This window comes from Hevea brasiliensis, chromosome 3 (assembly GCF_030052815.1).
Source record: "Hevea brasiliensis isolate MT/VB/25A 57/8 chromosome 3, ASM3005281v1, whole genome shotgun sequence".
Taxonomy (NCBI): domain Eukaryota; kingdom Viridiplantae; phylum Streptophyta; class Magnoliopsida; order Malpighiales; family Euphorbiaceae; genus Hevea; species Hevea brasiliensis.
Window position 1 is genome coordinate 97,570,308 of NC_079495.1, and position 24,993 is coordinate 97,595,300.

General features: G+C 37.8%; 1 protein-coding gene across 1 annotated transcript; it reads left to right on the forward strand.

The window, feature by feature from the left end:
- The first annotated feature begins 4,150 nt into the window (after window positions 1-4,150).
- LOC110667511 (uncharacterized) lies at window positions 4,151-24,111 on the forward strand. Its single transcript, XM_058143371.1, has 5 exons — window positions 4,151-4,321; window positions 14,966-15,081; window positions 15,437-15,544; window positions 15,647-15,773; window positions 23,558-24,111. Exons 1-5 carry the CDS (start codon window positions 4,151-4,153, stop codon window positions 23,921-23,923), a joined length of 888 nt encoding a protein of 295 aa, XP_057999354.1. The 3' UTR covers window positions 23,924-24,111.
- Window positions 24,112-24,993: the final 882 nt, after the last annotated feature.

Here is a 24,993-nt window from a genome sequence, read left to right on the forward strand (position 1 = left end):
CTCCACTATTGATCTAACTTGTAAGGACGAGTTCGGAGCCCTTGGATCAAAGAGAAGGCGATAAGACCGACGCCTTTTATTCCCAGCCCTCAGATCTCCCTTGACAAGAAAGTTTTGGAACCGTTGGATTAAAAAGGAGAAAGGACAAATATTCTGAAAAGGATCTCAGTCGTTCATCCTGAGTCTCCTTAATTCCCAAGCATCAGATCATGTCCTTTAAAATCCTAACCTTCCATCTCCCTCAAAAAAAATCCTGACCCTTTATTGGGAGCACCCGTTCCCTATAAATACCTGCATGAAAACTGTTGAAGGGGGGATGAAAAAAAAAGGGTGGTGATTATAGTGGAAAGGCTCTGAAAATTGATTCAGTTTTGCTACTCTGTTATTTTTAAGCTAGAAAAACTTCAGAAACCAGTTTTCTAAAGTATTTTTCTTTGAAGAAGTGTTGGACACTGGAACTCTTGATTTTCAGTTCGTTCATTGCTCTGCGATACCCTTTCTTAGTTTCAGTTCTGTTTTCATCACTTTTATATCCACTTTTATTTTCTGAGCTCAATCTCATTCATTGTCATTCCGGTTCGATTACACTCTAACTTGGTATTCTTCATTCCAAGGCAAGCATTAGTCCCTAGACTATTAGCACACAACTCTGCAACATTCGTGACTCTATAGTTAGTTCAATAGGTTCAACTTCCTACAGGTGAGTGTCTGAACCGTGGCCCTATTCAGTATTTGTCTTTATTTTCTTTTTTTTTTTTATACTCATAATTTTCGTTAAAGTTTGTCTTATGTTAGAAGGTCCCACATAGGTGGTTATTCTCTTGAGTTTATCTTTTGATACATCAGTTCATGTTATTTATTTATACTTGGTCTTTTATTTTCTCTTAATGTAGGTGTTCTGGTTACGGGTAGCGTATAGGTAGTTTGATAAAATATTGGTAACTGTATCTTAACACAAGAGTTTCTTTAAATAAAAGTTCGGATAATAAATCAGAGAAAATTATAAAAACGAGCCACTAGACTAGCTCAAGAAGGTGACTGGGCAAGGTGGAGGAGTCGGAGTAAAATCGAATTTCAGACTAGCAAATGAAATAGAGCAAATATTGCTTGTCGAAAGGTACTGGTAAGGCGATCACATAGGAGATCGGTAAAAATTCAGTCTGGTTTCCCCTATCTAGTCACAAGGTACCGATGAGTTAAAAGAAGCCTAATCCGGGTTCCCAGTGTCTTCGGATGCCAGAACCCTTAGCCTAAGGTCCTTGCCCGATACGATCATAATTAAATTTCAAGAGGTCGGGGGAGAGTTCTTACCTGATCCTCATCCAAACCAAATAGGAGATCGGAGGAGAGTTCTTATTCGAGATCCTTTATCAAAATTTTAATAAATATTAAAAGAGATCGGAGGAGAGTTCTTATCCGATTCTCAACCAAAATTTTAATAAATATTAAAAGAGATCGGAGGAGAATTCTTATCCGATTCTCAACCAAAATTTTAATAAATATTAAAAGAGATCGGAGGAGAGTTCTTATCCGATTCTCAACCAAAATTTTAATAAATATGTAGAGATCGGAGGAGAGTTCTTATCCGAGATCCATCATTCAAACTTTAAATAGAGTATCCCTAGAGATCGGAAAAGCTTTTACCCATATTTTCTCAAATTCAAACTAAGAAAGCACAATACGCAAAGTAACCCCCTAAATAAAACTGATACGCAACACCAACTCACTAAGGGTCGTCCCATTTATTTATGTATCTGGGTAACCTGAATTAGTGAAAAATCAAATATTTCCTTTTATCAAAGGGATTGACATCTTCATTCTAACCCCCCTAACTATCGATTTTAATTTATAAAGAGCATAAGGTTAAATCTGCTCACCCTCACTGAGGGACGAGGTGGGGTGCCTAACACCTTCCCCACCCGTTTACGGACCCCGAACCTAGAATCTCTATTTTTGAAGTGGTTTCATTTTAATTTATTTTCACAAATGGTTTTCTTTAATTTCCCTCAAAATTAAAGTGGCGACTCCTCATTCTTTTCCACTTCGGTGAGTGTTCGTTCAGGCGACCGCAAAATACCTTGCGACAGCTTGGCGACTCCGCTGGGGATTTCATTTCACCTTAATCCCAGATTAGAGGTCCAAAAGCAAGATTTAATTTTATGCTCAAACTGTGGTTAGGTGGGTTTAATTTACAAAATTGGAAAATCTCAATCTATTGATTATTGTTAATTTTTACTAACTATTTTGCTTATCTCAATTGTCTTATTCCCTATAGCACTCTTCGTCTAAAAAAAAAAAAGGAAAATAACTCCCCCATACTGGGAAGAGGTAAAGGTGTCCCTTCACACACTGAACACTCACACAATGTCCTCACACACTCCAGCCCTATACCCGGGCTTTCTTACCCTTTTAGGAAAATAGGAGGCAGTCATGTAGCGGTACCCGTGGGTTTTACCCCATTAGTATCCGTGAAGGCTTCTGCTCAGATTGAAACTCGTTCGATTTACTGTGATACCCATGGAACTCTCCCGTTAGTATCATGGTGATAAAATGGGGCTCTATTGTTTACAGTGGGGGCAATTTGGGAACCTGTGGCTTTTAAAAATTTAGACCTTGAGCTAAACCGTCACAATAGCTGGAAGCCGTAGCAAACTATCTCATAAGATAGAACTATCCGATTAGGTAGCACCTATCCGGTATCAGGACTCTCCCTATTTCAGGACAAAAGGGACATACTTGCTCTCACCCTATTCTGTTTTTTTTTTATGCTCTCATTTTGAGGGTAATCTTGGATCATACTGTTAGGAGGACCTACACGCTTTCCTACTTTGATAAACGTGTAGGTGTTACCCTGCCAACATTATAATTCAAAATTACCTGAATTCGTCTTGCTAACAAGTTCTCCCTACAGGCATCACCGAATTAAGGTTTGTAAAAGAATAAGCATCATTTTTAACATGGCATCTTCGAGTCAGTCGGTAGAAGAAATTCCTAAACCGGAACAGAATGCTAAACTATGGTCCGAACCGCCTCATAGTTCATTGCCCCCGCAAAGTGATGTCACCAGGGTAGATACTAGCCCGTTACCTCCGTTGAACCTAAGCAAAGTTGAAGTAAAAATGATCGGTCTCGAGGATCTATCTAATGGTTGGAGGTCGCTTCCCGATCAGGTCAAGGCGCGATTTGAGGAAAAATATGGAAGGATTGCGCCCTTGATGCAAGTCAAAGTCCAAGTCCTGGTATTGAAGGCCATGCTATCAGTTTGGAATCCCAAGTATGGGGTGTTTTCCTTCAATGATATCAATACTACCCCCACTATGGAAGAATATCAGGCATTGCTAGAAATTCCTTATGCGGTGCAGAATCGGATCTACCTACACTTTGAACATAGGTAGAACTGGAAACGGTTCGCACACATGTTGGGAATTCCCCCGGAAGAAGCAAAGGCAAGGGAAACTGTCAAAGGAAACATGCATGGATGGTATTGGACTTACCTCAGGAAGTGGTTAGATCGATACATCCAGGATGAACAATGGGAGCAAGCTTCATTGGCACTTGCTTTGGGGATCTATGGCTTGATCTTGTTCCCATGGTCTCCGGGAATTATAACCGGCAGCGTTGTGGAGATATTCTGGGCAGTAGAGAAATAGAGAGTTAACCCGATAACGTTAATTCTTGCAGAGACTTTATTGACTCTTACTGTTGACGATAAGGCAAGGGGTCCATCAAGTGTTGTTCTCATTTGTTGCACCTCTGGATCGTCAGTCACATGTGTCCTATAGAGACAAAGGGGTTAACTTGGTATCTTGACCAGCCTCTTATCGAGAAGATGACCAAATTAGTAATCAGCCCAAAGGATGAGCTGCAATGGCAAGAGCAGATTCTGAGCTTCAACAGCCATAACTATTGTTGGAAGAAATTGTGGACGTCGGGTCAACCCATTTTGTTCAGCACAGGGGGTAATCGTTCATTGTCCCTAATTGGAGTGACAGGACACACAAGTTACATGCCAGCATTAGTAATGAGGCAGTTCGGTTCAACTCAGTCCGCAATCAGTATTGAAGAATACCACCAAGGTCATTTCTATCATGAGCTCGATAGTGAAGAAGAGTTGAAAGTAGCTCGCAAATCCTGGGAAAACATCACTATGATGGAAAGGTCGCCTAAAAGTCTGAGTGTCACAGGCGATTATCTTAAATGGAGGGCTGGCAGGGATGAAGGACACCTAACTGCAAATCCAGCCAAATTCGAAGGTAGTGACCCTCGTCGAAACATCCTTTCAGAGGAAGCTAGTGCTCGTTTGGCTGACTCTCTACAAAAGGCAGATACCGAAAATCGATAATTACAAGAACGAATAAGACAGTTGGAGGACCAACAGCAGATCTTCAAAATAAAAGTAAAAAGGTTAAGGGAAGAAGTAAGGGTCGAAAAGACAGAGTTTGAGAAACAAGAAATGCGGTGGGAAGAGGAAAAGAGCTCTCTCCAAGCTACAATGAAAGAAGCAAAAGTACAGAATGGCAAGCTTCAAGGGAAAATGAAATACCAGGAGATACTCATGGAGGAGTATAAATAAGAAAGCAAAAAGAAGAAGCTTGAACTGAAGGAGCAAGCACAGCTTATCAATGATATCCTGAGAGAATGCGCTAAAGAAAGAAAGGAAAAAGAGAGACAAGCCACCCTCTATCAAGAGCTAAAAGAAAATGTTGATTAGCTGGAGAGAATGATAGCACAGGGGAAACAAGAACTCTTACCTGAATCTGAGTATGCCCTGAGGGTATTCAACCCCGCTAGACAAGAAGAAAGGCTATATGTATATCTTAGGAAATGTCATCACATTATAAAGAGTCTCCCTGAGCCTAGGCCAATGTAAAGAATGCCATGTATGAATTGTTCGATTAATGGAACAACTTTGGGCCATTGTCTAGCAAAATTGCGAATGAATAGTATGACTCCCGTATGAACCCCCTCGCTAGGGTTATGCAAAAAATTGGATGGGCCATATGGACAGGTATTAGATGCTCATTCAATCCAGTCATTCACCGTCGGACTATCGAATGATGCCATGATAAAATTGATGCAATTATTCTTCTGCAGATTTCATTTTTGGCTCTCAGATGCCACTGTATCCTTTGTTCAAACCAGGACCTTTAATTTTTTACAAAATTCGAAATTCATTAAAAACTTTTTACTTCCTACAGAAAATCAACATTGCTTCAAACAAAGCAAGCTTGACCAGACACACAGTTCAACCCAGACGAGTGTACTTAACAAGGTCACGAACAAGAAGGCTAATGGAAGACCAGGAACAAGTCCAGAACCTACAAGGACAAGTGTCCGAGTTAAAAGACCAGGTCTCAGAGCTCATGAGACTAATGAGAGAGATGTCCCATAATAAGCCTACGTCAGAGCCTAACTTACCACTACCTCCCCCACCTTCTACAACGGTTGATTCTCATCATGCTTCAACCTCTTTCACATTTTAGCCACCTATCCCGGATCCGACAATCACCGTCAATCCGGATCTCCTGAATAATGACCCACCTTTCTCCCATTACCCGACTGTCCCAAATGCAGAGCCATACCCTTTAATCCTGATCCCTCCGGTTCATTCCGGCCCTCATTTCCCGACTGGGGGAGTATTTCATGCAGTAGGAGGGGAAAATAAGACGAGAGAAAATGAGAAGTTGTCCGCTCTAGAAGAGAGATTAAGAGCGATAGAGGGACTGAACATGTATGGTTCAGTTGATGTGGCGTCACTAAGATTGGTGCCTGATGTGGTGGTGCCACCTAAGTTCAAGGTCCCGGACTTCGACAAATACACCGGGAATTCAGACCCTCGCATTCACTTGGCCACTTATATCGCTAAAATGTCTTCCCTGACGGAAGACGATAGACTCCTGGTTCACTTCTTTCACGAGAGTCTCTCCGGGGTAGCCTTGAGGTGGTGTATTCAGTTAGACAAGAGCAAATTACGCTCCTGGAAAGATTTGGCTGACGCATTCCTGAAACAATACAAGTTCAACTGCGACGTTGCCCCCACAAGGAGAGATCTCCAAAACCTGGTGCAGAGAGACAGGGAAAGTTTCAAAGAATATGCCCAGAGATGGAGAGAGAAAGCCGCAGAAGTATATCCTCCGGTGACTGACAATGAACTATGCTCTCTGTTCATTGAGACGTTGAAGGCACCTTATTTCAATCTGATGATTAGGAACACCTCCAATAGTTTCTCGGATATCATCCAAGCTGGCGAGAGGATAGAAGCTAACTTAAGGATGGGACGACTGCAGGAGTTAACTGAGAATCCTGCAAAGAAAACTGCTAGTTTTGGCAAGAAAAAAGAGGGTGATGTGCATTCCATCACCCGACAGAACACCCAATTTTCATTACCTCCAAATAACTACCGGCTATATCCTCCCCCTCATGGCCCAACCATTGCAAATGTTCCACCCCCTCTCCCAAATTATCCTCACCCATGCCCACAATATCCGCCACCGTCAACTTACCAGCCCAGACCACCTCCTCAACCCACTCAACCCAGACCACCCCAAAATAACCCAAGACTACCAAGAAACCCTGATCCACCTCTTCCCCTCCCACTCAGCGAAATATACCGATACCTTGTCAGTATAAATCAAATAGTGCCGATTCCCCTTGACCCAATTCAGCCACCATATCCCAGGTGGTATGATGCCGGTGCCCGATGCGAGTATCATGGAGGGGCACAGGGGCACTCTACTGATAATTGTGGAGCACTCAGGGGAAGGGTGCACGCTCTAATTAGAAACGGGTGGTTGAAAATCGAAGGGAATGGCTCCCTCCCCAATGTCACCTCAAACCCCATTGCCCAATCATGGTACGGGCAATAGTGCGAATATGATAGATTTGGAAGAAGAAGGGTCAACCTTGGAGGTAGATCAACTGATTCCTCACTTTGAGGAAATTTTTACAACAGCAATAAGGGAAGGATACCTCTACCCTCAAACGCCGAACACAAGACAATACGGATGCCCTACACGTAAGAGCGACTAACCATGAGCTGCAAAATTGTGAGGAATTCAAACAAGAGGTTCAGAACTTGCTGTCCCTCAAAGTCTTAAGATGCCAAGCAAGATCAAAAATGGAGGGCGGCGTAAATACAGCCCGGTTCGGTCAGAATGCCTCTACCTCTAACCACAAAATGACCTTCTCTGCCCCAGCATCATCACCACTAGTAACAATTATCCGAATCTGGCCCCAGCTCCTAGTCACGAACACCCATGCTGTACCGTGGCACTATAACTTCCAAGTTTTCACTCAAGGAGCATTGAGCAATACACCGGCTCCTAGCTTTGCTTCACCCTCAGCACCTCCTAAACCGTGCTTTACTCCTCATGAACACTTCAAGATGACTTATGTTGGACCCTCTAGCAATGCTACTCCCCAATCAAACCCGCAGCCCGTCACTACCACAAAATCCTCCCCACTTGAGCAAGAAGTTGAGTTTATAACCCGAAGTGGGAGATGTTACGGGAGTGAAGAAAAGGAAAAGAAGAAAGGGAAAGTAAAAATGGGAGAGCCACCAGAGAATACGGAAGAGGAGGTTAAGAAAGAAGAGAGAGGAGAACTTACCAGATCAAACAAAGAGGAGGAGATGTTGCTTCAGATAATGAAGCAAAGTGAGTACGATCATGTTGAACAGTTAAGAAAGACACCTGCTCGAATTTCACTGCTGTCACTGATTTTGAGTTCAGAGGTGCATCGCCAAGCCTTGCAGAGGATCCTAGGTAAGGCCTTCGTAAACCCCGACATCACACCGGGGCAATTCGAGAAGATAGTGGGGCAAATTCAGGCATCCAGTTTTGTCACTTTCTCAGAAGAAGAAATAGACCCTGCAGGCTTAAAGCACATTAAAGCTCTACATGTAACGGTGAAGTGTAAAGGTTGCATAGTTGCCAAGTTCCTCATTGACAATGGATCCGCGCTCAACGTCTTGCCTAATGCCACCTTGGCTAGGCTGCCAGTCGACCCGTCGAACATGCGTCAAAGTGCTATGGTGGTAAGAGCTTTTGACGGCACGAGAAGAGAGGCATTGGGAGACACTGACCTGCCACTCCAAATCGGTGTATGCGCTTTCAATGTCACGTTCCAAGTGATGAACATTGAACCTGCATACACTATGTTGCTAGGAAGACCTTGGATCCATTCAGCAAATGCCGTACCTTTAACCCTGCATCAGAAAATTAAGTACATCATGGATGGCAGGATCATCACTGTGAAGGGGGAGGAGGCCATGCTGGTCACCAAGCCGCAATCACTTCCTTATGTGGAAGCAGCTGAGGAATCATTGGAAAGCTCTTTCCATGCTCTTGAATTACAAGAAACCACCTCCAGGAATGAAGGGGCTACAGCTATGGTAGCGAAGGTGATGCTGAAGAATGGGTATGAGATGGGCAAAGGGTTAGGCGCTACATTATAGGGGATTGTCGAACCTATACCAGCTATCCAAAAGTTTGGTCATTGTGGTTTGGGTTATGAGAAAGACGCCCTCATGGATGGACGATTCTGGATGAGAAGTATGCTTCGGGATCAGAGATTTGATCAGAAGATCGGGAAAATGAAGGTAGTCCTGAAAATTACAGAGGTTTTCACCAAGCCGGTTATTGAAAATCCAACGAAAACTAAAGAATCACCCGATGAACCATCCATTGATGTCATCCATCTCGATTCCTTGTATGAAGCTCTAGTCTCGCCAATAGCTGAAGGGCAAGAACTGGACAACTGGACGGCAGAGGACATTCCTGTACTCAATTTCGAGTAAAGTACTTTTGGTTATCAACGCTTGATCATTTTGTCCATAGTGACAAGTGTAATACTGTAAATGGACCCTTTTCTTATGATGCAAATATTAATGGATTAATAGCGCATTTTTACATCCAATTCTCTTTTCCTTGTTTTGCCATTTTCGTAATATATTCCGCTTTCATTTCTTCAGGACCATTCATCAATTAACACCTAATAATCCAATAGACTCAGAAATTCCTCTGGTTAATTTTAAAATCCCCATAACTGCCATTGCTTCAAGTGATTCTGAGGAGGAACTCGTAGAAGAAAGGGATGAAAGAGATGAACCTTCCCTGGTACCTTACAGGGATGAAACGCACACCGTGAATTTTGGCACAGAAGAAATAAAAAGAGAACTTAAAGTTGTGGAGAGTGCAGAATTAGAAGATATGGTCAGTCTGCTCAAAGAATTCCCGGACGTATTTTCATGGAGCTATGATGATATGACCGGCTTAGACCCCCAGATTGTGACACACAAGATTCCCCTAATTCCCGGAACGATCCCGGTAAAGCAGAAGCTGAGAAGAATGAACCCTGACACGCTGCTCAAAGTCAGGGATGAAGTCAAAAAGCAGTATGATGCTGGGTTTCTAGAAGTAGTCAAATATCCTCAATGGATAGCTAACATTGTCCCGGTAATGAAGAAAGACGGAAGAGTTAGGGTTTGCGTTGATTACAGGGATCTTAACAAAGCAAGCTTGAAAGATGACTTCCCTCTCCCGCACATAGACGTGCTAGTAGACAATACCGCAGGATTGGGCAGATGTTCATGTATCGATGGAGCATCCGGGTATAATCAAATCCCCATGGATGAACAGGATAAGGAGAAAACCGCTTTTGTCACTCAGTGGGGGGTATTCTGTTATCGGGTCATGCCATTTGGCTTAAAGAATGCAGGCGCTACCTACCAACGTGCTATGGTCACATTATTCCACGATATGATGCACAAAGAAGTGGAGGTGTACGTGTATGATATGATCATCAAATCCAGGGAAGGAGAAAGCCATGTGCAGGTGCTAAGAAAAGTATTCGAGAGACTCAGGAAGTATCAGCTAAAATTGAACCCTGCCAAATGTGTGTTCGGAGCTAAATTTGGGAAATTGTTGGGATTCATAGTGAGTGAGAAGGGAATAGAAGTAGATCCAGACAAAGTTCGAGCTATCCAAGAGATGCCATCCCCAAAGACAGAAAGGGAGGTACGCAGTTTCCTGAGGAAGCTGAACTAAATCTCGAGATTTATTTCCAACCTCACCGCTAAAGCTGAGCCTATCTTTAGACTACTCCGAAAGAACAACACCACTCAATGGGATTCGGTTTGTCAAGAGGCTTTCGAGAAAATTAAGCAGTATCTGTCAAACCCGCAGATATTGGTTCCTCCGGTGGCAGGAAGATCATTGATTCTATACATGGCTGTCCAATAGAATTCAATGGGATGTGTTTTGGGACAACATAACGATACCGGTCGAAGAGAGAGGGCTATCTATTACCTGAGCAAGAAGTTCAATGATTGCAAGTCAAGGTATTCATTCCTAGAGAAAACTTGTTGCGCATTAGCCTGGGCGGCAAATCGACTTAAACACTACATGTTGAATCATAAGACATGGCTCTCAAGTTCCTCCGAAATAATATTATCTGCCGACACGCCTCCCCAGTGAGATCGTCACTGATAACACCAAGAATTTGAATGGTCCGAAGATCCAAAGATTATGTGAGCAATACAAGATCCGACATCTCAATTCCTCACCTTATCGCCCCCAGATGAATGGAGTAGTAGAAGCTGCAAATAAAAATCTCAAGAGAATAATTCGGAAAATGACAGTCATCTATAGAGATTGGCATGATATGCTTCCCTACGCCCTTCACGCATACCGGACTTCCGTAAGAACGTCAACTGGGGCAACCCCATACTCACTAGTTTACGGGATGGAAGCTGTATTACCTATTGAAGTGGAAATTCCTTCCTTAAGAATTCTGAAGGAATCAGGGATTGATGAGTCAGAGTGGATCCAGTCAAGGTTCGACCAATTAAATTTGCTAGACGAGAAAAGGCTAGCGGCAGCATGTCATGGGCAGTTATACCAGAGAAGAATGGCTTGGGCATTTAACAAAGGCGTTCGCCCATGTGAATTTCAACCCGAGGATCTAGTCTTGAAAAAGGTGCTTCCGAATCAAAATGATGCCCGGGGTAAATGGACACCAACATATGAAGGACCCTATGTGATCAAAAGGGAATTTTCTGGTGGGGTCCTAATCTTGTCCCGTATGGATGGTGAAGAATTCCCAAGACCCATGAATGCCGACACTGTCCGGAGATATTATGCCTAAAAAAAAAAAGAAGAAAAAAAAAGGGTAGGGGTGAAAACCCGAAAGGGCGCCCCTAGCAAAATGCGTGAAGAGGCGAAAACCCGGAATGGCACTTTTTGTAAAATGAGTGAAGGGTAAAAACCCGAAAGGGCACCCTGAAAGAGCGAGCAAAAAAAAAAAAACAAAATAAAATCTAAGGGTGAAAACCCGAAAGGGCGCCCTTAGAACCAGAAAGTGGAAGAATAAGGAGGAAGACATGGGACCAAGGAACGAAAAATAAACCATCACGGCATGAATCTTCGTTAACAGAGTACTTGAAATAATGGCAGTTAAGAGACTTCAAAGCTAACTACAAGAAATCTGTGAGATCTATCCTTGTACCCTTTTTCTTTGAAATTGTACCTTTGTTTCTCAAAGCCATAATAAAGCCATCCTTTCACTTTGATCTATCTTCTTCGCATTTTAATTTATCTTTTTGCTTTGTCTTTCTCATATATTCACACTCTAATGCTGTTTTCTATGCGCTATTAATTTGTTAAAATTTTGTTATAAAATTAGGATTTAGATGTTGATAACCTCGTGTATTTTGCTAAGAAACTTGCAGGTGATGATCGATAGCCAAAAAAAAAAAAACTAGAGGTGAAAACTCGAAAGGGCGCTTCTAGTTGGATGAACGGAAGGGAAAGTGAAAACCTGCAAGAACGCTTTCCACAAAACCGGAGGAAAGTCGAGAGCAGAAAAGGGGCATCCGCAGAAGTGAGTAAGGAAAAGGAAGTTGTAGCTCAAGTCTTGTAACTCGTCCTCCATTAATCGTTGACCTTCGGGATCCTGTTAAGTACACTCTGTCGCGGAAGAACTTCTTGTGTCAGGTTAGGCTTATTTTGTGAGCATTTTTAATTTTTAGCATTTAAATTTCTGTTATCAACCTCTGGTTCCTTGATCTAAGTTGATTTTAATTTTCTAGCATTTAAATTTCCGTCATCAACCTCTGGTTCCTTGATCTAAGTTGATTTTAATTTTTAGCATTTAAATCTCCGTCATCAACCTCTGGTTCCTTGATCTAAGTTGATTATAATTTTTCAGTATTTAAATCTCCGTCATCAACCTCTGGTTCCTTGATCTAAGTTGATTATAAATTTTCAGCATTTAAATTTTCATCATCAACCTTTGGTTCCTTGATCTAAGTTGATTTTAATTTTCCAGCATTTAAATTTCCGTCATCAACCTCTGGTTCCTTGATCTAAGTTGATTTTAATTTTCAGCATTTAAATTTCCGTCATCAACCTCTGGTTCCTTGATCTAAGTTGATTTTAATTTTCTAGCATTTAAATTTCCGTCATCAACCTCTGGTTCCTTGATCTAAGTTGATTTTAATTTTTAGCATTTAAATTTCCGTCATCAACCTCTGATTCCTTAATCTAAGTTGATTTTAATTTTCCAGCATTTAAACTTCTGTTATCAACCTCTGGTTCCTTGATCTAAGTTGATTTTAATTTTTCAGCATTTAAATTCCTGTTATTAACCTCTGGGTCGCCGACCTCAGTGGGTTTTAGTTTCCTAACTTTAAATTTGAGTTTCAAAATTTTAAGTCGTCCAAAATATGGGTCTGAATCTTTACATAATTCGTACACGGAATTTTTTTTTTTTCCTTCGATAGAAATTATGTAAAGAGGGGCAGCTGTCGACACCATATTTTGGTCGATCCCCGAAATTAATAAACTGTGAAATCGATCCCTATCACCAAGTCTCCATTCATTTCCGGTCTCTCTTCATGGGGATCTAAACCGACCCTAAGTCTCTTTGCAAGACGATCACATTTCCGATCTCTCTCCAACGAAACCGAACCAATATCAAGTTTCTGTATCGCTCAAATCCTTACCGATCAATTGAATCAATTATTAAGCCTCTTGGCCAATTAGTCACATTTTCGATCTCTCGTCAAGCGAAATCAAACCAACATTAGGTCTTTGTGCCATCCAATTTTATTTCAAATCTCCCTTTTAAAATTTTATGGATAATCAAGTTAAGGCTTTAATCCGGTTTAATGATGCTTCCGATCCTAACACTACAAGAAAATATCAGAATAGAAACCGAATTTAGAAACGGATTTATATCGGTTTATAATTTGAAACGGATTTTGAAACGGAAATCTGGTAAAACAACTTAAATACATTAAAAACCAAATAGCAACTGATTAGAAACCGAAATTAGAAACGGAAACTCGTCGGTTTCTAAATTATGAAGAACATTTTGATGGCAAATTTAGCAACTGTTTATAAACCGATTACAAATCGATTTTTGAAACCGAATAATTTTCCGTTTCTAATATTTGTCATATTAGAAACCGAATATATCGGTTCCTAATTTCTTTCACTTTAATTTAGAAACCGATTTAATTCGGTTTCAAAATAAAAGTATTATCTGTTTATATTTAGAAACCGATTCGTATCGGTTTCAACATTCATATAATTTCCATTTTATTTACTAAAAATTAAAGTCTGTATAGAAATCGAATCCTATCGGTTTCAATTTTCCTTTGTTATATTTAGAAACCGATTTATTTCGGTTTCAAAATAAATCTAATCATTAATTTTATTTATTAAATTTTAAGGATAAATTAGGAACCGATTAATATCGGTTTCTAATTACCTGAAAATTTAGAAACCGATTTATATCGGTTTCAAAAGTAATGTAATTTCTATTTTATTTACTAAATTTTAAAATAAAATAGAAACCGATTCCTTTCGGTTTCTAATTACTCAATAAATTTAGAAATCGATTGTTTTCGGTTTCAAATTTTACTTAAAACGTTAGAAACCGATTCCTATCGGTTTCTATTTTCTTTTATTATATTTAGAAACCGATTTATGTCGGTTTCTACTTGAAAGTAATTTAGAAACCGATTGCTTTCGGTTTCAAATATTAAATTGTTCTCTAATTATATTTATAATTTCTATATTATTTACTAAATTTTCAAAATAGAAACCGATTATTATCGGTTTCTAAATACTTCAATGATGCTTAGAAACTGATAACTTTTGGTTTCAAAATTTATCGATTATATATTTGATTTAATAAATTTTAAAGTAAAGTTAGAAACCGAATTCTGTCGGTTTCAAAATCAATGAAATTTTAAAATAAATTAGGAACCGATTTATATCGGTTTCTAATTCTTTTAGTTATATTTAGAAACCGATAGCTTTCGGTTTCAAAAATTAAAGTGTTATCTAATTATTTTTATTTAATTTTAATTTTAATTATATAGAATTATATTAATTTTATTTTCATAAAACTATAGGGGATAATTTAATTTCAAATATATATATTATATTAATTTTTTTTCAACTATATTAATTTTTTATACTATTCTAGAGAAATGTCTTTCATAAACTTACGCTATTAAAATAATTTAAATCAATAATTAATTATATTTATAAAAATAAAAAAATATTTACAAGTAAATACTAATTTAATACTAGCTCCATTCTATGTCAATAATTTTTAAAATTTTTTATAAGAATTAAAAAATTATTGGATAAATATTTTTATAAAAATAATATTAAAAATTAATTAAAATTTCTTTATAATATCATTGAAATGTAAAAATATGTGAAAAAAATAAATATATTGAGAATAATAATAATTAAAGTAAAGTTAAAAAATAATTAATATTTTCATAATTTTATAAAATAACAAATAAAATAGAAATTTTTTTTTTAAATGAGAGTGCTAAATTACATAAAACTACGTAGTTTTAAGGATAGGTGACCTTAACAAACCTAAAACGCTCCTCTGTTCTTCATTGCCGCCCCTTGCTTCTTAAAGTTTTGATCACTCCTAGACGCGACGCCCTCAGTTGAACGAGTGTCTTGCTGTCAAGCTTGCTGTTGCATTCCTTCACGAAGCTCATCGTTCAAATTTTGTGCATTTTTACCTCTATTTTCAAGTGAAGCTCCTGTAATTTTCTATTTCCCTCTCTCTCACTCTCTTTTTTTGTTTATTTGTTTTTTTTTTATTCCTTCTTTCTGCGTTTACTCTTTTGTTTTCTCCTATACTCTATGTGGACCACTGTTATCATATTGTAGTTAGGGCTTATAGTGTTGAGAAGAGCTTGAGAAGAGCTCTTATCAACGCTTATAGTGTTGTCAATTCCTCCACCACAGCCTGCCGGACCTCGATTACTCCTTTCTCCGCCATTATCAGAGAATCCTCTTTTAGGTTTCCACCTAATTTTCCTTTACAATTCGATATATTGATTTGATCGAAATAGAACATTTGTTTGATTGAATTTTTGTGTGTAATTTTCTCCCAGGTCTCAGTATGGTTTGTTTTCACGTTATTCAACTCTTAATGATAATGAGACGCGATTGTTAGATGTTGATCTCTCCAACGAAGAAAGCAAAAGGCGTTTGTTTAACAGGTTTCTATCCTTTCATTTCCCTTATATTTGGTCCCTTCAAGATTTTTGGCTGTGTATTCCCTATACGGACTAATATTCTTGTTTTGTGGTCTCTGGTTTTAGGCTGTTGTATAGGAGCAGGCAAAGAGGGTTCCTGGAGCTGGATTTGGTTCTCGGTAAATGGGTAGAAGAGCATATTTTTTCCATGGACGAAAGTGGAATTAAAGCACTTATTAATGTCCTTGACTTGGTAAAGTTTCTCATCTATAAGCTAATGGATTTGTTAATTTTCTGATCAATGATCGCGACCTCCTTCAGTAGAGGTAACAACTTCTTTCAGCTTGTCCTCTCCAATTGGCGTTAACACTGATTTTGACTCTAATTCAGTCAGCATCTCAACAGCTCGCTCAAAAGATTTAGCATAGGAATCGTCCATCTGTTTGTGTCCACATGAATCACTTACAGCCTGAAGCAGAGATTTTGCTTCAGGAATTCTGTTCATATGCAGCAAGCAGATTGCCAAGTTGCACCGCTTGTTCTTATCTGGCTCCAAGGATGAGCTTTCTGCAAAATATATTTTTTAATGAAAATTAGCCTATTACATTTAGATTAAACTTAATAGTTTCACAAGTTATATTTGAGTGAAGAACAAAACTTACTGTAATGTCGTTCACCAAACCATAATCATGATGTTGCAAGTAAGCCCATGACAAGTTCCCTAATATCCTGTATCAGTTAAGTTACAAAGTGGAATAACGTCCAGAGATGTATGGTTAAAAGAAGACATAAAAAGAACAATCTAATAGAGATTGTATTCCACCTTGATCTTTCTTGTTCAATGGTTATTTGAATCTTCTTCCCTTGAGATCTTGCAATCTTTGTCCTCTTTCCACCAAAAGCTATACCTTCTTCTATGTTCTTCAGTTTGCGATGCAGCATTTCAATCTCCTCATCAATTCTTCGGACCTCAAATATTCAGACCAATGTGAAGATGAAATACATTACAACTCCATATAGCAACATTAATAGACATCATAAAACCCTCGATTTGCACACAAAAGACGGAACAAGTTTCCTCTTAAGCAGAAATCATCCACAGACAAAAAGAATACATGTTTCTTTGACATTTGCTTATGATTATAATTATATGCCTACAATGTCAAACAAATTGCTCAGTTTCTAGTGTGCATTAGTTGAATGCATTTATATGGTTCCTTACTTAAACTGCTTGTTTCTTATGTGACTTCTAACCAAGTTTGAGTTCCATTCTCTTTAGAAGTCCCATCACAAAACTTGAGCTCACCAGTAGCATAGTAAGACATTAAAACTCTGCAAACACTTGAAGAAGTAAAATTCATAATCTTTGATTCCTTGTAAATTCTATGCCTGACTTTTTAATACAAGCTAGTCTCATGAAATGTCACTCTCCCAAAACGTCACTCTCATAAATTCTATGCACAGCTTTTTGAGAATCAATTCATTATTTACATTAATCTAATAAACTAGAAGGGAATTAATTAATGATAAACGACTTGGATAGATTCCTATTATATATATGAAATAAAATATATAATAAATATTTTATCAATGAAATTTAATTTTATAATAATAGAGCTGTCTCTAAATTTATATCTTAATTTAAATTTTAATTAAATTTATATCTTACCATGTCATGCATATGATGTGGTGTAAAAACCAATAAAATGAATACACATCAATTATTAACTAATTAATTTTTTTATTCAAAATTCTAATGGATAATTGTAAACACAGTTTGTTTTTCCTTTTTCAAAGCAGTTTTTTCAAAGCAGTTTTTACCCCTGTGTCTTAATCTTACAGGTTAGGGCACTACGTCATTGTACACTGACTTCATGCAATAATTTCCCCCTTGATTTGGAGCAACCAAAGAGGATGCGTACAGTCATTTCCCATTGACTAAAAATAAGGTCCTGGCCGTTTATTTTCTTTCTTGCCAATAAAGTTAACTTATTTGGTTAAATTAAATTTATTATAAATTAGTAATCTTAATAGTTATAAATTTTTTTTTCTTTTTTAATGATTGAGAGAGAAAATTTTTAAGTATCAATTTTTCTTTCAAAATAAATACGAGTATTAATTTTACTGCATTGGTGTGGTGCCCAGCTAAGTAAACAACAGAGGGTGAAAATTATTAGGTCCGGCCTCTCTCAGGGATCTTAGCTTACACGTGAGTCGTCCATGTGATTGTAAATTACACTATATTTATAATTACACTATATTTATTTATTTATTTACTTTGAGGTGTTAAATTTTATACAAGAATTTACTGACAGAATTTCTTTTTTTTTTTTTTTGGAACTACAGTCTGTCTCATTCTCTTTTGGTCACTATCTCTCGTTATTTTGTCCGTTGCTTTCAGTATCACACAGGTAAGTAATATTTTAATATGGCGTTTTAATTTGTAGATGCATGCATATCAATTTTTGAGGTGATAATTTTTTCTATTTGTAGAAATTTTGTAACATCTCTCATTGTTCTCTGGGTGCAAATTTTATGTTGTGCACTTTGAGAACTAATGGGAGATCCTGCTGGAATTTTTACAAACATATGACATGTCATTATCTGTCTGTTATTGGTAGAGATGATACAATTCTAATTGGGTTAGGGCCTTACCTTTCAAAGCATGATTGGGGATATGATGTAATTCTGATATATGACATATCATTACTAATATTCACTTAATTATTACACAGCTATTAGCAAAATGGGATCAGATCGGAGATGGATGTATGCTAGGTTAAAAGATGGTCTATTGACCTCGAATTCATAGAAGGTATTGAACAATTCATAACATTTGCTAAGCAACATCCGAGTGGATGGATGGGGATAAGCGAAGTGTCCATGTAATCATCGAAAGTGTCAGAATCGTAATTATGCCGATGAGAATACAATTCGGTTACATTTGATGAAGCATGGATTTGTGCCATATTATTATAAATGGATTTTACATGGGGAACCCCGCACAAGTGATATTGATAGTCAAAACATAAATGTTATGATAGCGGAGTCATTCAAGAGGTTGATAATAGCACAAGCAATACCTATGAGCAAATGGTAATGGATGCGGAGTCTGATTTCTTTCAGATGTAATGGAGGAGCCTCCAAATCCATCACTCAAAAATTGTATGACATGTTACAAGTCGCTAATCAAGAGGTGTGGCGGGTTGTGAAAGCAATTCGCAGATATCAGTTGTTGCAAGGATGTTGAACATCAAGGCAGAACATCATATGTAAGAAAGGTGTTTTGATGACATTTGTCAACTTATGAAATAGGAGTTAACGGAAGAAAATTTAATGACGAAAACTTTTACTGATCTGAAGAAGTTGGTTCAAGCATTGGGCCTACATTGAGAAGATTCATTGTTGTACTAATGGATGTATGTTATATTGGTGAAGATAGTGAGTTAACGAATCGCAAATTTGTGACCATCCACGGTTCAAACGACATAGTCGAGGCTCTTCTAATTTTCAAACCAATGTGCCACATAAGAAAATGTACTACTTTCCTCTCACACAGAGATTGCAAAGATTATATGCTTCGAATGCAACAGCAAAAGAAATGAGATGGCATGCTGAGCATGACCATGAAGATGGGGTAATGTGTCATTGTTCAGATGCAACTGCATGGAAGCATTTTAATAAAACACATCCTTCATTTGCTACTGAGGTTAGGAATGTAAGGCTAGGACTGTGCACCGATGGGTTTCAACCATTCGGTCAGTCTGGACAACAATATTCATCTTGGCCAGTCATTGTCACTCCTTACAATTTGCCTCCTTGGTTATGTATGAAGGAAGAGTATATGTTCCTAACGGTAATAGTTCCTGGTCCGAGAAACCCAAAAGACAAATTGGATGTGTACTTACAGCCCCTTATTGCAGAGTTGAAACAGTTGTGGGAAGTTGGAGTTGAGACATATGATGCATCAAAGAAGAATAATTTTAATATGAGGGTTGCGTTATTATGGACAATAAGTGATTTCCCTGCATATTCAATGTTGTCCGGTTGGAGCACAATGAGCAAGCGCTTGTCCATATTGTAGGGACGATTCGATGCATTCACATTGACAAAGGGTGGTAAACAATCATGGTTTGACAATCAGTAAATTCTTACCAGCTAACCATCCTTTGACGGAATAAAATTGCTTTTAGAAAGAACAAGACAGTTACAAAAAGTGCTCCCCATTCTATCTCGTGAGAAATTTTAGAACAAATAGAACATCTAGGATTAATGTGTGTCACAGATATGGGTGCAGATGAGAATAACGATTGCAAAGCAAAACACGGGTTGGAAGAGACGGAGCATTTTTGGGATTTGCCATATTGGAGTACTAACATGCTTCGCCACAACGGATGTCATGCATATAGAGAAAAATGTATTTGAAAATATTTTTAATCGTGATGAATGTTGAAGGGAAGACGAAGGACAATGCAAAATCAAGGGAAGATTTGAAAGAGTTTTGTCACGGACACTGAGTTAGAGAGGATATGGCAACAGAAAGTATCCTAAAGCATGTTACACATTAGACAAACAATCAAAAGCAGTGTTGTGTGAATGGCTTAAAAATCTTAGATTCCCAGATGGTTATGTGACAAACATGGGTAGGTGTATAGACATGCGAAAACTAAAGTTGTTTGGGATGAAAAGCCATGATTGTCATGTCTTTATGCAAAGATTACTCCCAATAGCATTTAGGGAATTGCTTCCAAAAAATGTGTGGCAAGCATTGACCGAATTGAGCAATTTCTTTAGAGAGTTAACTTCAACAACACTTAGAGAAGAAGCCATGTTACAGCTCAATGAAGAGATTCCTATTATATTATGTAAACTAGAGCGTATATTCCCTCCAAGTTTCTTTGACTCCATGGAACACCTCCCAGTGCATTTGGCTTATGAAGCATGGATTGCTGGTCCTGTGCAATATCGGTGGATGTATCCATTTGAGAGGTAACTAGTTTAATGTATTGTTGTATACTATCATTACATGGAAAAATGAAAATTTGTTGTGACTAAATAGTAAATGGTACAGGTACCTTAGGAAGTTAAAAAATAATGTGAAAAATAAAGCCAAAGTGGAAGGTTCCATATGCAATGCATATTTAGTTGAAGAAGCATCGTCATTCTGCGCTCATTATTTTGAACCCCATGTCAACACAAGGCATCGAAGGTTCCACGCAATGATGATACTGATCGAGCATATGGATGAACATCTAGGAATCTATCAATTTTCACTCATTAGGTGAGGCCACTGAAAAGGAAAGGTTAGATATCTCACAGAACAAGAATTTCAAGCAGCACAAATGTACATCTTGTTGAATTGTATAGAAGTAAAACCGTACATTGAGTAAGTTTTTCTAATATTCAATTATTATAATTGTTGCAATGCCATTATTGATTCCAAACATGTAATTAACTATTTTCATTGTGTGCAGCATTTTTGTTAATGAGTTACACATGGCCAATCCAAATATCAATGATGAATAAGTTGATGAGAAACTAGAGCGTGAATTTGATAAGTGGTTCAATAAATATGTTCACAATCCCTCCAACAATATATCAAGCCAGTTTTTAAAGGATCTATCAAAGGGTCCATTAAGAAGTGTTATGTGCTACAATAGTTATGTAGTTAATGGTTATAAATTTCACACTAAAGGTTATGGTTCGCATAGGCAACGATGAGCGATGGGGTATGTATCAAGGGGACTAATTACAGTACTAATGAAAGTGACTACTATGGACAATTAATTGAAGTGCTACGATTGGAGTACCCTGGATTACCAATCAAAAGAACTGTATTGTTTAAATGTGATTGGTTTGATCCAACACCAAATGTGGGAACAAAGATTCATCCAAAATATAAGCTTGTGGATATTAATCATAAAAGATCCTTCAATAAGTATGAACCATTTGTTCTTGCTATCCAAGCTGCTCAGGTGAATTATTCCATATATCCAAGCTTAAAACGTGACAAGGATGATTGGTGGGCTGTGTTCAAAATCAAAGCGAGATCTGTTATTGATCTTCCTGAGCAAGTGAATGTCACAACCCCCCCTGCACGGGAAGAACCATTTCAAGAAGATGAAATGGAAGTCCCTTTGATTCAAATTGACGATGATGATGATCAACAACAATACTTGAATGATCAAAACGGTGTACTAGTTGAAATTAATGAAGAGGATGTTGAAGATGAAGAAGAGCTTGAATTGGACTCAGAAAGTGATGAGGAATGCGATGATGTATATGATAGTGATACTAATTAGAATTAGGTATTTCTCTTAATGAATTTATATTTCTAAACTTGAAGTATAAACTCTAACTAATTTCATCTATTATGTATCATAAGTTGAATGAAGCTAACTAATTAATACAATTATTTATGCAGATGCGAGGCAACGATCGCAGGGAGGTTTGTTGGGTCATTCACGGTCAAAGGCGATTACATGCAGGATGAGCCCAATGATCAACTAGACCAATCTACAGTGGTCACCTCGAGTTCCTTCACGATCCACCGGGAGGTCGGCACGGATCCGAGAGGGTCTACTGCTTCAACACAGCATCGAGCTACACCTCCACCTCCACCGCCACCACCTATTACCCCATCTTCTGAGCCTGCAATTGGATCAACCTCTGGTCATGAAGGTTATTCAGTTGGGGCAGCACCAATATCATCGATGGATGGCCTATCACTCACTACATTTGGAAGAAAGAAAAGAATAAAGCTCATTAATGGCACGTAAGTATTTAAAATTAATTAACTTTATCTATGATTTGGTATTACATATCATTGGGAATTGAAATCTTGTGTTTCTACATTTACATAAAATCAATATATTTGCTGTCTTTCTTTTATGCAGTTACATCCATCGAGGAATGTGCTAAGAAGATGAAGAATATCTTCAAGGAGAGGATGGACCCAGAGGGGCCTTGTTGGAAAACTATCACGCTGAAACAAAAGAGTTTCTTGGGATGAATTTCAAGTAATAAAATAAATATTTAAATATTAGCTATCAGATAACTAATTTGCATAGTTTATGAAACCTCAAAAAAGAATGTTATGAATAAATATCATTTAAGTGATGAGAATTTGTGAATTAATGTAAAAGAACACAATTGAAGTATATTAATGCTTAAATGATCTATATGTACAGCTTGTGTGATATTGAAAATATATATTGTTGTGAGTTGTTATAGTTGGGGTGGATGTTATTTATTGTTGAGAATATATGAAGTGTTTTTAACAGGTGCAATTAATACCTAATAACTAGGTTGGATTGTCCAAAATTAAGGGGAAATGCTGTCAATTTTTTTCTAAAATATTATCATACTAATACAACTGTCTTAATTTTTATTTATTTTATACTAGAAATACTATGATTGGCAAGATGTGACTCAACAAGTAAATGAAGCTTGGGCGTAAGGTCAGAGCGCTATAAGGCCCTAATGTGCAATGTCAGGAAAGGAAAATCCAAGGTCATCGTGCCTAATAGTACAATGCAAAAATGGAAGGAGGCATGGAGTAGCCCAGAGTTTAAAGCCAAGAGCCATCAATTCACTGCTAACCGTTGTAGTGAGATAGGGTGAGTTAGGCGGGCATCTCTAGACACACAGGGGTTGGTTTCACATGCTACTCACGCAGATAGAATGGTAATGATTTCATATTTACTATAGGATGGTAATGATTTCATATTTACTAGTTTTGTTATTGTCTGTCTACATATTAGTAGCAAATAATCGAACATTATTATAAACATCACTAAAATCATTATATCTTTTCAGGAAGCCCAGCTTGGCCGAAGACCTTTTCCTTATGAACTTTTCCATAAGACCCACACTAGGAAAGGCACCTCCGATATGGTTGATTCACGAGCGCAATCAATTAAGGTAAGTGAACAAGTATTTTATGTCTTTCAATTATATGAAAAAAATGAATAAGTGAGTTTGTTTATTCAATTGCCAAGAAAAATAAATTTAAAATATGTGTATTGACTTATGCAGGATGCATTTTTGGCGCTTAAGGAGCAGTCGTCTCAACCACAAGAGGGGTGCAGTGACCCTCCTATTGTAGATGAGGTCGCACTATATTATCAAGTTGTGGGGGGGGAGAAGAAGAACAGGGTTTATGGCATTGGATCTCAAGCATCAATTTTTTACCCTAGCTCATCACATGGATCATCTTCTACTGCATCCTATTGTGCTCAGTCAGAGGCAATGGAGGAAGAGATTCAACAATTGCATCAGACTATTGCAACGCTCAAGGATAGTTTGGTTGCAATGGAGGAGAGAGATCGACAACGCGAGTTGATGCTAGAGGAGAGATATAGACAACGTGGCGGACATCGGATGAGCTCATGCAACAAATGATGCAAAACATGATGGCACAAATGATGCAGGGTACGCAGTTTACAGCCCCAACTCCACATGCGACTCATCAAGATGATGGTAGAGAGGCTGATAGTGTTGATGAGTGATTATCTTGTTGATGACAAGTAGCTTGTTTTTTTGTTATTATGATATTTTATTTTTCCATACAGTATATTATTGTCATAACCCTTCACATCATATTTATATATAATATTGACTGATATTTGATATTTGATAGCCGATATTATAAATATTATGATATTGAGCATTTAAAATTAATATTATATTATATGCTTCAATACAGAAATAATATATTAAATAAAAAATAAAAATTTTCTACTAGTAATTTGAAAGCGGATTAAAAGCGAATTTTTCCGTTTCTAATCCAATAACACAAGGATCGGTTTGAATTTAGAAACCGATTTGAAACAATTTCTGTTTCAAAAAATTGAAACGAAATATCGCTTTTTAAATTAAAGCGGAATTTGAAACCGAATATATGTGGTTTCTAAATTTGAAACGGAATAGTGGTTTGAAAATAGATTCAGAATTTGAAAGCGGACGCCATTTTCCGTTTCAAATTTATTTAGAAACTATGATTTAAAACTGAATATTTCGGTTTCAAATCGGTTTCTAAATGTATTTAGAAACCGATTTTCACTGATTTGAAACCGAATATTCGGTTTCAAATATCCTTTTTTCTTGTAGTGTAAGTGTTTAAATCAGGTTTCCAATTTTAATAATCTTAAGTCTCGTTCGGTGTTTGTTCTCAGCCGATCTCATGCTCACAATGTTTTTCCGACCTCTTATACTTGGATTAATAATCACTTTTAAGTTTGATGTTCTAATTGGTTCAGACAGTTAGGCACTTGTACAACTTAGATTCTTTCCGATCTCCTCAAGTCATTAAACAAAAGAAAGAACTTCATTTCATTTCAAAATAAAAAATACAAGTCATTCGGCTGGAGGATCACCCCCAGCCTGTTCTACATTGCGTTCACCCTCTCTATCACCCTCAGTCTTCTCCTCGCTATCCTCTTCGTCTTGGGGAGCCAGATCCACCATCCAGG

Excerpts from the sequence above, each read along its gene's own strand:
- LOC110667511 (XM_058143371.1), top strand. The coding sequence starts at position 4,151 with ATGGAAAGGTCGCCTAAAAGTCTGAGTGTCACAGGCGATTATCTTAAA. Across the intron at positions 15,082-15,436 it reads TATTTTCAAGTGAAGCTCCT|GTCTCAGTATGGTTTGTTTT; the intron begins GTAATTTTCTAT and ends ATTTTCTCCCAG. Across the intron at positions 15,545-15,646 it reads AAAAGGCGTTTGTTTAACAG|GCTGTTGTATAGGAGCAGGC; the intron begins GTTTCTATCCTT and ends CTCTGGTTTTAG.